The sequence below is a fragment of the Macaca mulatta genome, chromosome 1 (assembly GCF_049350105.2).
Source record: "Macaca mulatta isolate MMU2019108-1 chromosome 1, T2T-MMU8v2.0, whole genome shotgun sequence".
Lineage (NCBI taxonomy): Eukaryota > Metazoa > Chordata > Mammalia > Primates > Cercopithecidae > Macaca > Macaca mulatta.
Window position 1 is genome coordinate 227,684,548 of NC_133406.1, and position 12,878 is coordinate 227,697,425.

The following is a 12,878-nucleotide window of genomic DNA, read 5'->3' on the forward strand; positions in this document are numbered from 1 at the left end:
AGGCTGATATCAGCAGTTCTTCACTGTCCTTTCATCTCAGCCTTGGCACATTCCCGACCGCCTCCCTAGGCTATCCAAGGTGGGGTTTTGAGGGGGAGAGAGGCGAAGATAATTTTTGAACTTTGTTATTGACTTCTTGGTCCTCCCTCAAAGCTGGTGAGATATATACTACCCTTTCCCATTTCACAAATGGAGCTACCAGGTTCGGAGAGGCAGAGGCACTGGTCTGAGGCCACACAGCTTGGAAGCCAGACCTGGTGACTCCAGGCCTCAGAGCCTCAGCGGCTGGACCTGTCAGACCCGCAGCTGATCCTTGCGTAGATGCCAGTTCCATCCAGAAGTTCGGGGCCAGCATGAAAGTGCTGACTGGCCCTGGCCTTCCTTTAGGCCACAGCGGGGGCCTTGGCAACCACCTGTCTCACTCACCCTCCGGCCTAAGATGGTTCAAGTGCAGGTGGGGGAGGGAAAAGGGAAGACCAGCCACTATCTCTCTCCTTGAAACCCCGCCCAAATTCAGACCAGCAGCCCCTGGCGCGGCACCCGAGAGACTGCGGGGATTGCCCCCGGAGCAGAGTCAGAGTGACCCAGGTCCCACTCCCTTCAGCGACATGGGGTGGCGTGCAGGGAGCGTGATTTGGCACCAGGCGGGCGCGAGGGGGCGGGGCGCACGCCCGGGACACGCCTTAAGGAAACCGCTCCTGGGCTTGGTAACTGAACTTAGACGTCAAGTGCAGCGCGGCGTCTTACTTCCCGATCTCGGAAATCAGCTGCCAGGGTGGGACTGCGTTTTGGCGACGGCCACTCGGCCCCCCCTACCGCTCCTGCCTCTCCCAAGGGATTTTTCTAGCGGGTTAATTTCCTGTACGGGGAAATCCTTTGGTGAGTCCCTCGCCCCTCCCTCCCCCGCTCCCCTCTCCGTCCCTACTGTCCGGGCTCCCCCAGTCCTTCTGCGCCGCGCTCCATAGCCTTCGCGCGCCCGGGCGCACGCCCTCCCCGCCCGGGCCGCCCTCCGGCTCCCGGCGCCCGGCAGCCAGTGCCTCACCGCGCCGCCTCGCGCCGCCCCGCGCCAGGACTCGCTCCGAGAGCCGCCTCGGTGTCGCCGCGGCCGGCGCGGGCCCCCCGGCCATGCGCCCCCGCGCCCCAGCCTGCGCCGCCGCGGCGCTCCTGCTCTGCAGCCTCCTGCTGCTGCTCGCGCCCGGGCACGCGTGCCCCGCGGGCTGCGCCTGCACCGACCCGCACACCGTGGACTGCAGCGACCGCGGGCTGCCCAGCGTGCCCGACCCCTTTCCCCTGGACGTGCGCAAGCTGCTGGTGGCCGGCAACCGCATCCAGCAGATCCCCGAGGACTTCTTCATCTTCTACGGCGACCTGGTCTACCTGGACTTCAGGAACAACTCGCTGCGCTCGCTGGAGGAGGGCACGTTCAGCGGCTCGGCCAAGCTCGTATTCCTCGACCTCAGCTACAACAACCTGACCCAGCTGGGCGCCGGCGCCTTCCGCTCGGCCGGGAGGCTGGTGAAGCTTAGTCTGGCTAACAACAACCTGGCGGGCGTGCACGAGGCCGCCTTCGAGACCCTGGAGTCGCTGCAGGTGCTGGAGCTCAACGACAACAACCTGCGCAGCCTCAGCGTGGCTGCCCTGGCCGCGCTGCCCGCGCTGCGCTCCCTGCGTCTGGACGGGAACCCCTGGCTCTGCGACTGTGACTTCGCCCACCTCTTCTCCTGGATCCAGGAAAACGCATCCAAACTGCCCAAAGGTGAGCCGGGCCGGCTGGGCTGGGGGAGGGAGGGGGCCAGGGAGAGGCCCCCCAGACCCCAGTCTGGGTGCGAGGAGCCTTGGGTTGAGTTTGGAAGAGGAGGCTTGGGGGATCCTGAACTTTTCCTGGGTCTCCGCTGAGGAAGTGGGTGGAGAGGAACACATCTGGAATTCTTTGGAGTTTCTGAACCCCCGGGGCTGGACTTCTTCCCCTGTTTCTCCAGTAACTCACTTTCCCAAGTTAGGGACCTTCCCGTTCTCGGGATGCCCCGGATCATCTCCCTGGGCTTTGGGTCCTAGGACTGGTGGGTGTGGATTACTTGTAGGTCTCTGGTAAGCAGAACGCAGCCTACTGTATGGGAAAAGGCCCTATTCTCAGTACCGTGCACGGGGAGTCAGCCAGTTCCATGGGCTTTCCAGCAGCCTCCCGAGCCTAACCTGGCCTCTCAGCTTCTCAGCTCCAGTTTGCTCTTCTGTCTAATATGGGTGAGGAAGATTTCTGATGAGGAATAATGGCAGCCCATTAAGAGCCAATGATGCAGTAATGATTTGTAGTTCTCTGTGGCTTTTCAGCCAGATGTGAAAAAGCTGAACCAAAATGTAGTGGGCTGGTGCCCCCTTTGCTTTCCTGGTGCACCCTTCCAATGGCAGCATGGGCATACATACCCACTTGGCAGACGGGAACACCAGGACAGAGGGAGTTAAGGGGCCCCATTAAGGCCCACAGGAAGGGAGCAGGGGTGGAGCTGAGAAGGAGGGGACCCCAGCATCCACAGGGATGAGTACCCAGAGTGAGGTGGCAGGTGGGTGTCCTTCCCCCAAGTGGATTCCAGCCTTCCACTTGTGACCCCGTGAGCACCAGTGCCCACAGTGACCTCTCAGAGCTGAACTCTGTCTCCCACCTTGCTCCCAAGATTTCAGCAGAATTGGAACCGCAGCTGCAAGGCACACATCATCAAAGGTGACATACATGCAGATTTAGCTTCAGAATATCTTTTTTTCCCCCATTTATGGAGAAATCGAGGATGCTGTTCATCTGTGTGCTGAGCTCCTGCATTCATATCTTCATTCCCAACTGTCATCAAGCACACCCCATGCTTCGGGGCGCTCACTACTCAGCAAAGGCAGGCCCCTGAGCCAGCACTTTCAGCCCAGGCTGGCTGAAATTCCGAAAACGATCTGGCCTGCAGGGTGCAGAGTCCCCACCTTTAAACTGTGTCCTCATCCACTTGTCTGGCTCCCCAGACCCTCCCCACCAGTAGACTCGGTCCTGGAGACAGGAGTGACCGGATGAAGAGCTCACGATTGCATGGGGTGCACCTCAGTCCTGCTTGCTTCCGCCTTTCGTTTTCAGTGGGGTTGGCACCATTCACCCCTGTTGTGGGTTGGGTTGGTTTATTGGCTCCAGTTGTCTTCCAAGTGAAGGCAAGGTGTTACGAAGTCGGGAGCTGTGGGTTTGTCTCAGTTCTGCCGTGGTGGCTGTGACCTTGAACGGGCCACTTGTCCCATCTGGGCCTCAGTTTCCTCATCTCTAGAATACTTGAGTTGACCTCTAAGATCTCCAGAGAGCCCTGGATTTGGAGTCTGAAGACATGGGTTTAAGTCCTGGCCTAAAATCTGGGGGACTCTGGGTGGGTCACTCCAGTTTTTTTTTTTTTTTTTTTTAGACAGAGTCTCGGTCTGTCACTCAGGTTAGAGTGCAGTGGCACGATCTCGGCTCACTGCAAGCTCTGCCTCCTGGATTCGAGCCATTCTCCTGCCTTAGCCTCCTGAGTAGCTGGGACTACAGGTGTCTGCCACCATGCCCAACTAATTTTTTGTATTTTCAGTAGAGATGGGGTTTCACTATGTTAGCCAGATGGGTCTCGATCTCCTGACCTTGTGATCCACCCACCTCGGCCTCCCAAAGTGCTGGGATTACAGACGTGAGCCACTGCGCCCGGCCGGGTCACTCCACTTTTTTAAGCTTCACCTTCCCTTTGAGTGAAATCAGGATATGGGTAATGCTGTGTAGTCCATCCGACCCAGTGGTTGTCGGGATCCAAACAAGGTGATGTGGGTGAGAGTAACAAGAGCAATCGAAGCAAAATGTTCCTCCTCCTGCTCTCTGTGATGTGGGGAAGAAACTGGACTAAGATGGGAAAGACTGGAGGAAGGATGGACAGGTTCAGAGCAAGGAGCCGTGTCCAGGGCCCTGGGAACAGGGGTTGGGGGTGTGGCTTTGTCTCAGCCAGTAGGGAGAGGATGGACGCAGCTCCAGGGTACCTCGCAGGGTGCAGTGCCACGAGCAGCTCTGATCTCACTGCCACTGTCCATGCTGTGTGGCCCGAGAGTGTCTCCTAAACTGTGAGCCAGATGCAGGGTGGGTGGTGGAGGTCCCAGCACATACCTTGAAGTGAGACCCACATTCAGGTTTGGACTCAGGTTTATAATCCTAGGCAAGTCCCGGACCTCTCCAAGCCTCAGTTTCTCTGCATCTGGATTCAGAATGTGGTAACGGTGTCCTCTGCCGTGCTTGCTGTGAGATTTAAATGAGATCATCTCTGTAAAGGACACTGTCTTGCTTAGCGTGCTATAGGTGCTCAATAGGTGTTCATCGCCGCCTCCCACCTCCTCCTGCATTTGTGCTTTTTCTACTTTTCACAGAGACAGCTCAGAGCCCAGACCGGCGCCAAGCTGCTTACCTTCAAATCCTGCCTCTACTTCTTACTGATTGTGTGATCTTTTTGTACCCGTTTCCTCACCTGTAAAATGGGGCTGATACAGTACCCACCTTCTAGGCTTGTTAGGAGGGTTAAAAGGGCATTATTTATAAAGGACCGAGAACAGTGCTTGGCTTACAGTGTGTACTATATCAGTGTTTTAATTGGCGCTGTTGTTATTATCCTGTTTTGACTAAAGAAGTGATGTAGTTTGCCTTAGATCACACAGAGAGTTAAACCCAGAGCTGGGGGTGCACCAGGATCTCCTGGCTCAAAGCACCGCCTCCCTGAGGACCACCCACTTCCTGCCAGAGAAAACCAGGCTCCATTAGGGTGCAAGTTCCGGGGCTTTCTAGGCAGGCCTTCTGCCTCTTCCAGGGGAGGAAATTGAAGGAAGGAGCAAAGAGGAGCCTGCCCTTGCTTTCCCTTGCCTCCCTGCCCCCTTGTCCCCCAGATAAACAAGACAGAGCCCAGAGCGTTCTCCCTGTGACCTTGTCTAGCTGTGACAGTTGCAGACATTGTACTGTCTGCCAGGTGAGCCTCCCCCTGTGGCCACAGGGCTGACGGGGAGCACTCAGCCCCAGAGCATGCAGCAGAGGGGAGGAAGAAAAGGCTGTCAAGGCCCAGTGGTACCCTCCGTCCAGGCCCTTCCATGGTCCGGGGGCTGGGGGAATCTGAGTCTGAGGACTGAGGAGGAACTGCCTTGCTGGTGGGAGGAGGGCCAACGGATGCCAGAATACCCAGCAGCCAATCAGCAAAAACCAAAACACAACAATGCAACAAACCAAAACACCCAAGATGCCCAATTAATGTTGAATTTCAGATAAATGACAAATAATATTTTAGTATAAGTAGGTCCCATGTAATATTTGGGACGTATCCAAAACGTTATTTATTGTTTTTCTGAAATTTAACATGAACTGGGGATCCTGCATTTCATCTGGCAACCCTACCACCCTATCTTATGGGTACAAGCCGCCTTGTAGTTTACAAGTGCTGTCTCTTTTAATACAACAGCAGTACCTAGCAGGTACCTTTACCTACAGCTCACCCAACAGGAAACCAAAAGAGGTACAAAGAAGTGAAGAGGTTTGCACAGGTTACATAGTGGCTGAGGTGAGCTTGAATTCAAGAGTGTTGAACCCACACCCAATTCTTTCTGATACGCATAGAAAACGAGAATGAGGCCAGGCGCGGTGGCTCATGCCTGTAATCCCAACACTTTGGGAGGCCTAGGCGGGCAGACCACTTGAGGTCAGGAGTTTGAAACCAGCCTGGTCTACATGATGAGGCCCCCGTCTCTACTAAAAAAATACAAATAAGTTAGCTGGGAATGGTGGTGGGCACATATAATCCCAGCTACTCGGGAGGCTGAGGCAGGAGAATTGCTTGAACCTGGGAGGTGGAGGTTGCAGTGAGTGAGCCAAGATTGTGCCACTGCACTCCAGCCTGGGTGGCAGAGTGAGACTCTGTCTCAAAAAAAAAAAAAAAAAAAAAAAAGAGGGAAAATGAGAGTATCCCCAGCACGCCCCACCCCCGACATCACTGATCCATTTGGATGACAGTGGCCTAGTCTGGTGGTTCTCCTGTGAGACAGTGGGGTGGGTTCCAGGCAGTTTAGGACAGTGTATCGCCAAAAGGACAGTGATGATCTCTTTTTTTTATTTTTTTTTTGAGATAGAGTTTTACTGTTGTTGCCCAGGCTGGAGTGCAGTGGTGTAATCTCGGCTCACTGCAACCTCCGCCTCCCAGGTTCCAGCGATTCTCCTGCCTCAGCCTCCCGAGTAGCTGGGATTACAGGCATGCGTCACCACACCCGGCAAATTTTGTATTTTTAGTAGAGACGGGGTTTCACCATGTTGGTCAGGTTGGTCTCGAACTCCTGACCTCAGGTGATCGCGCCTCAGCCTCCCAAAGTGCTGGGATTACAGGCGTGAGCCACCATGCCCGGCTGATCTCTTTTTAAGTATTAGAAAGGGCTCCAGATCTGGAAGCCAAGGCAGAGCGGGAGAGTGAGGAGGGCTCAGAGGAGAACAGGAAGCAGTGCAAGGACACTGTCTTCACCTGGCAGTGATCTTCAAAGCCTTTCACGTCGTCCCATCGTCTTCTCTGCATAGCAGCCCAGCGAAGTGGGCAGGAGATAAAGACACAAAAGGAGCACCATGGTGTTTCTCAAAGTGTCACCTGAGAACCACCTGCATGAGAATCTCCAGGGGGGCTTGTGTGAAGTACAGATTGATTCACAGGCCCCTAGATCTATGACTGAATGAGGGCTTGGGGGTAGGGGGCTGAGGCCTGGGGATCTGCATTTTAGCAAGCTCCACACCTCCAGGGGATTCCTATGCATGCGAGAGCTGGGGCTTTTCGCTGGCTCTGTGGTGCAGTAACTCACTCACTGTGGGACTGTGTATAAGTTGCCTGTCTTCTGTGCCTTAGATTTTTCTCTTATAAACAAAGAGTGTAGGTAGGAAGACCATAAGGCTCCTTCCAAGTCTGAAGTTCTATAGTTTTAGGGAAGGGGAAATTGACCTGGTTTTAAAAGTTAGGAAGTCGAGGCCCCCAGGGGAGGTGACCTCCAAAGACCCCTCTGCTGGAGTTCAGGGGGCCGTAGTCTCTGTGCATTTGGGAGGGCAGAGCTCTTGGGTGCACTGGGGCTCTGGGCTCATGGGCCTGAAATGCTGTCACAGTGTGGAAGGACTTTACACATGCTGTCCCTAGCCCTGGTCCTGGGCCATAGGGAGAAAATGCCGCTGGGTTTGAGAAAGCGAGGCCAGTGGGCATGAGGCTTGGTAGGGGTCATTGGACTCTGGGCTTGGCTTTGGAGGGGCACAGGGCAGCTGACACAGCCCACAGCATGCCTGGGAGTGTATCACAGGAGGGGTACTTGCAGGTGTCAAGGTGGGAGGCAGCATTCACCCAGGCACCCTCTGGCACCTCCCTTTCTAGCCGCAGCCACGTGTAGCCTGAAGGTCACAGCCTACAGCACTAGGAAAGAGATTCGAGCTGATTCTCTCGCTGTATGACCTTGATGCACGGAGGTGTAGGGAGGGCAAGGCTGGGAGGAAGGATGGACTGGGGCGGAATTAAACAGAACCACATGTCATGCCTTGGGTCTGTGGTGAACCCTGGCTCCTGGGTGGAGACAGCTTCCCAGAAAAGATCCACTAAAGAGCGTCTGGAGCATCTGAGCATTCAGGGGCTTGGGTGCCCCATGGGGCAGACCCTGAAGGCACCATCCTGTCTAGGAAGGGCATCATGGCAGGCAGGTCACATCATTTAACCCCATCAGCTTACCAGGCCTGACTTGGGACTTGCTGGGGGAGCCGCTCCCCATCTCCCCGAAGCTCCACTTCTGTTTTCTGATGTCAGACCCTATGAGGGCCTGGGTTGGTCAGAGGAATGAGGAGTTCTTGTCATACTGACAGCATAAATGGTATTTCAGCCTAAGGGACAAACCCGGTGCTTGCCTGAAGGTCACGCTGGTCCTTTCTCCCGGTGACTCTATTTCTTTTTCTTCTTTGAGAAAATAAAAGCAGCTTTATGTTCCTGTTGATAAAAATAACAGGCTCCTGTTATTAAACTGGGGAAATGCCAAAAGTATCATGAAGAAAATAAAAGGTATCCAAAATCCCCTTGCTATTAAAGTTTTGCTACATTTTATTCTAGTTGTATTCTTACATATATGTATATTTAAACAGATTGATATGATACTATGCATTCGCAAAATGATTTTTTTCTGTTACTGAATTGGGAGCATTTCCTGTCATTACAGTTGTCGGAGGATTTAACTTGAAATGGCCTTGAGAATAGGTCATTTTATAGATTTATGAATTGGACCCATCCCCTGTTGTTAGAAGTGTGGGTTTGTTTCCTTTTATTTTTTGTACGTAGGCAGTGCTGAGCTGAATATCCTTACACATAGAAAGTCTGTGGAAACCTCTGGTTATTTTATTTGGGGTAGAAACACAGGGTGAAAGTCTATGCTTTTTTTTATTTTTTTGAGACGGAGTCTCGCTCTGCTGCCCAGGCTGGAGTGCAGTGGTGCGATCTCAGCTCACTGCAACCTCCGCCTCCCGGGTTCAAGCTCTTCTACTGCCTCAGCCTCCACGGTAGCTGGGACTACAGGTGTCCACCACCACGCCCGGCTGATTTTTGTATTTTTAGTAGAGATGGGGTTTTACCATGTTGGCAAAGCTGATCTCGAGCCCCTGACTTCAGGTAATCTGCCCACTTTGGCCTCCCAAAGTGCTGGTATTACAGGCGTGAGCCACCGAGCCCAGCCAAGTCTATCCTTTTTTTTAAACCCCTGAATGCCTTAATGGTGCCAGCTGCCTGGCACCATTAGCAGAGAGTACAGGCGCAGCCACACCTTTCCCATTGTTTGTGTTTGTTTGTTTTGAGATGGAATTTCGCTGTGTCACCCAGGCTGGAGTGCAGTGGCATGATCTCAGCTCACTGCAACCTCCACCTTCAGGTTCAAGTGATTCTCCTGCCTCAGCCTCCCAAGTAGCTGGGATGACAGGCGCATGCCACCACACCCAGCTAATTTTTGTATTTTTAGTAGAGATGGAGTTTCACAGTGTTGGCCAGGTTTGTCTCAAACTCCTGTCCTCAGGTGATCCACCCACCTCGGCCTGGCAAAGTGCTGGGATTACAGGCGTGAGCCACCGTGCCTGGCCCCCAACATTTTTTATTCTCATTTTAAAAAAATATTTTTCAATTTGCTGGGCAAAGCGACAACATCTCCTTATTGCTTTAATTTGCGTTATTTGCTTACCGGTCAAGTGAACATTTTGCGTGTGTTTATACCTGAGAGCGCCATGTTCCTGGGCAGAGGCTTACTGAGGTCTCAGTTTTCATGCAAGTAAAAGCTGTCTTGCTGTTGATGAGTCGGTACATGTCCTGTGTGCCACAGTCCACTGCATGTTTAACTTGTCTCTTAGAGTTGAGTCACTGGGGTGTCACCTTTCTCACCATTATCAGTGTCCAGGAGCCAGGTGCCAGCTCTTATGGGCACTGTGGTCTGGCTTTCTGGTGCCAAGCCAACTGCAAGCTTCACCTAAGGCAGCCTCACTGAGGGGTCTGCCTTAGTTGCTCCCTGGAGAGCTCCCACAGGGTCATCCTACTCTGGCCTCAAAAACCAGATCTTTCTGAAAATGTTCCACTCATCCAGTTACTCTATCAATGAACTCAAAGGGACCCCTTTTTGCTGAACAACATAAGACAGTGGACAGATAGCCCCAGGGGAACCCAGGAGGGGATTTGGTTTGGAGAGGACAGTATCACCAGTAGGTACAGCAGGCAAGTTCCAGCCGACTCAGTTACCCAAAGTGTTAAGCCCTTTAAGCCAAGTGGCTGTGTGGTTCCTGCTGTCCTAGCGTCTTGTGGTCTGGAACATGGTTTGCAGGGATGAGGTGCTTGCCCGGCCTTATCAACCTTCGGGTTGGTGCGGGCTGTGAAAATGCATCAGGGCCAGGCGTGGTGGCTCAAGCCTGTAATCCCAGCACTTTGGGAGGCCGAGGCGGGCGGATCACCTGAAGTCAGGAGTTCAAGACCAGCCTGGCCAAGATGGTGAAACCCCATCTCTACTAAAAATACAAAAAACTAGCCGGGCACAGTGGCACACACAGTCAAGCCCCAGGAAGTCGTGGGAGCAGAACTGGGGCACAGGAAACACAGCACCCCCTTTCCTCGCTGATATACTTGTCTCTGCTTCTCATACTGTTTTTTCTTTCTTTGTTCTTCTTTTCTCTTCTTCTTTCTTTCTTCTTTTCTTTTTTCTTTCTTCCTTTATTTCCTTTCGTTTCTTTTCCCCTCCCTCCCTCTCTCTCTTTTCTTTCTCTCTCTCCTTCTTTCTTTTCTTTCTTCTTTTTCTTTCTTTCCCCCTTCCCCTTCCCCTCCCTCCTTCCTTCCTTTCTTCCCTCCCTCCCTCCTCTTTCTTTCTTTCTTTCTTTCTTTCTTTCTTTCTTTCTTTCTTTCTTTCTTTCTTTCTTTCTTTCTTTCTTTCTTTCTTTCCTTCCTTCCTTCCTTCCTTCCTTCCTTCCTTCCTTCCTTCCTTCCTCTTTCTCTCTTTCCTCCCTTTCCCCCTTCCTTCCTCTCCCCTCCCGCTCTCTTCTGTCTTTTGACAGAGTCTTGCACTGTTGCCCAGGCTGGAGTACAGTGGCACAATCTCGGCTCACTGTAACCTCTGCCTCTCAGGTTCAAGCGATTCTCGTGCCTCAACCTCCTGAGTAGCTGGGATTACAGGTGTGTACACTACCACACCCAGCTTTTTTTTGTATTTTTAGTAGAGACGGGGTTTTGTCACATTGGCCAGGCTGGTCTCAAACTCCTGGCCTCAAGTAAAGTATCCCCCTTAGCCTCCCAAAGTGCTGGGATTACAGGCCTGAGCCACTGTGCCCAGCCTCATGCTGTTTTCTTATTTTCTCTTTGTGTATTGATGGGCTTTCTCTGTTTTCCTATCCGTATGGCAAAGAATATGTACTGTGGTTACCATGGGTCTGGGGCAGGGCTGGGCAGCCACCCCCAGGCGTCCATGACTGTCTGTGCTTCCATTGAGCTCTCTGATGGCAGATAAGTCCCCTGATGTTCCTGGTCCTCAGTGTCCCCTGGTCAAATGTAGGTGATAGCGTCTCTCCTTTGACCTCAAATGATAGTCATATAAAGAAGCTTTTGAGCGATTTCCTCCATCACCACGTATAGAAGCTGTTATTATTTTGTCTTTGTTTAAAGCATAGAAATGTGGCCAAATAGACCAGATACGTATACAGACTTACAAAACCCACTGAACTAAGGAATTGCCTGTCAAATCCCAAACGTATGACAACCCACGCAGACAGCAGGATCTGGGAAAGCACGTCCTCCCCGCGGCTCTCGCACTTCGGAGGCTGCCAATCAAGAGTCCCCTGGCGTCCCATCTTCTCCATCCTCCCAGCTGGATATGTGGTAAATGTCAAGGTCAGGTAGTCAGGACCTCGAGGGAGCTATGGGCCATTCAAGATGAAGGGGCAGCTTCTCAAAGGCCAATAGAAACCGAACAGACAAGGACCGTGGTCCCAATCACGGCTCCAACGTTAGCTCCCGGTGGGATCTAAGAGTCACGTGCTTCTCTCGGCTTCACCCTTCTCATCTCCCAGAGAGTGGATTTTCCCAGATAAGGAGTGAAGGAGTGAGACCTCAGATGCCCCTGGGTCCGCTGGGTGAGGTTAGCAGGAGAAGCAGCCGGTTGGAGTCAGCAGAGAATATAGGTATATAAACAATTCAGAGAGGGCTGGGTGCGGTGGGATCACGCCTGTAATCCCAGCACTTTGGGAGGCCGAGGCGGGCAGATCACCTGAGGTCAGGAGATTGAGACCAGCCTGGCTAACACGGTGAAACCCCATCTCTACTAAGAATACAAAAAAAAAAAAAAAAAAAAAAAAAATAGCCAGGCATGGTGGCAGACGTCTGTAGTCCCAGCTACTCGGGAGACTGAGGCAGGAGAATGGTGTGAACCCAGGAGGCGGAGCTTGCAGTGAGCCGAGATCACGCCAGTGCACTCCAGCCTGGGCGACAAAGCGAGACTGTCTCAAAAACAAACAAACAAACAAACACTTTGAATGCTGGCTGAACTCCAAAACGTGTTCCTCCCACTGGCCACCAGTGGTAGGTGACCAAAAAGGCCCCTGTTCGTTCTGATGTAAGCTGAGCTGGGGCCTCTTGTGCCAGCCTCCTGCAGGGCACAGGATGAAAGAGTCTGAGGCTCCCAGCAAAGGTCCCCTGGGTGGGTTCCTGTGGCAATGTCCCACCACCCCAGGACATCTCTTTCAAATCAGGAGGTGCAAGAGTATGTTCCTGTCTTCATATGAAAAAATACCTTCCTCCGTGCGTTATTGGAAAGAATAGCATTGCTTTTTCATAAGACCCCAATGAGATGATGTGTGCTTTTAGATGTTACCATCATAAGTGATCATCTACACCAGAAGTGAAAGTTGAGGTGGTCGCCTGGAGGGGACAGAGGGCTTAGAGCCGAGGGTCAGGACATCTTTGTTGACTTGACAGGTCACCTAACTTCCCTGGGTGTTTGTTCCCTTGCCTGTCATCCTGAGGGTTGTCAAGAGGATCGAGGAAACACAGATGTGAAAAATCTTTAGAAGAGAATGGAGGAGCGCTTGCAAATGAGGAGGGCTCGTGTTAGCCCAGTAAAATGACAGTGGTTTATAGACCGTTCCTCATCTCCCCTTCCAAGTCACATGGCAAGCCACAGAATAACAACAGGGCAGCCAGACAAGGAGAGAGGGTGATGGTCCAGGCCACAAGAACTGCTTGCTGATGGGAAACCCCGGCTCCAGCGTTCATTTGTGTGTGCACGAGTCAGAGGGAGGAGGCGGTGAGGGGGTGAGGAACCCTCTTGGCCAGTGCCTCTTGCCTTCTTGGCCAGGG

At 52.9% G+C, this 12,878-nt stretch overlaps 1 protein-coding gene across 1 annotated transcript in view; it reads left to right on the forward strand.

Moving 5' to 3' along the window:
* The first annotated feature begins 334 nt into the window (after positions 1-334).
* LRRC38 (leucine rich repeat containing 38) overlaps positions 335-12,878 on the forward strand; it is a 42,710-nt gene continuing 30,166 nt past the window's right edge. The window contains exon 1 of the mRNA XM_015114256.3: positions 335-1,756. Within this exon, the coding sequence (XP_014969742.2) occupies positions 1,126-1,756 (631 nt within the window). The 5' untranslated portion in view covers positions 335-1,125. The remainder of the gene's footprint in view (positions 1,757-12,878) is intronic.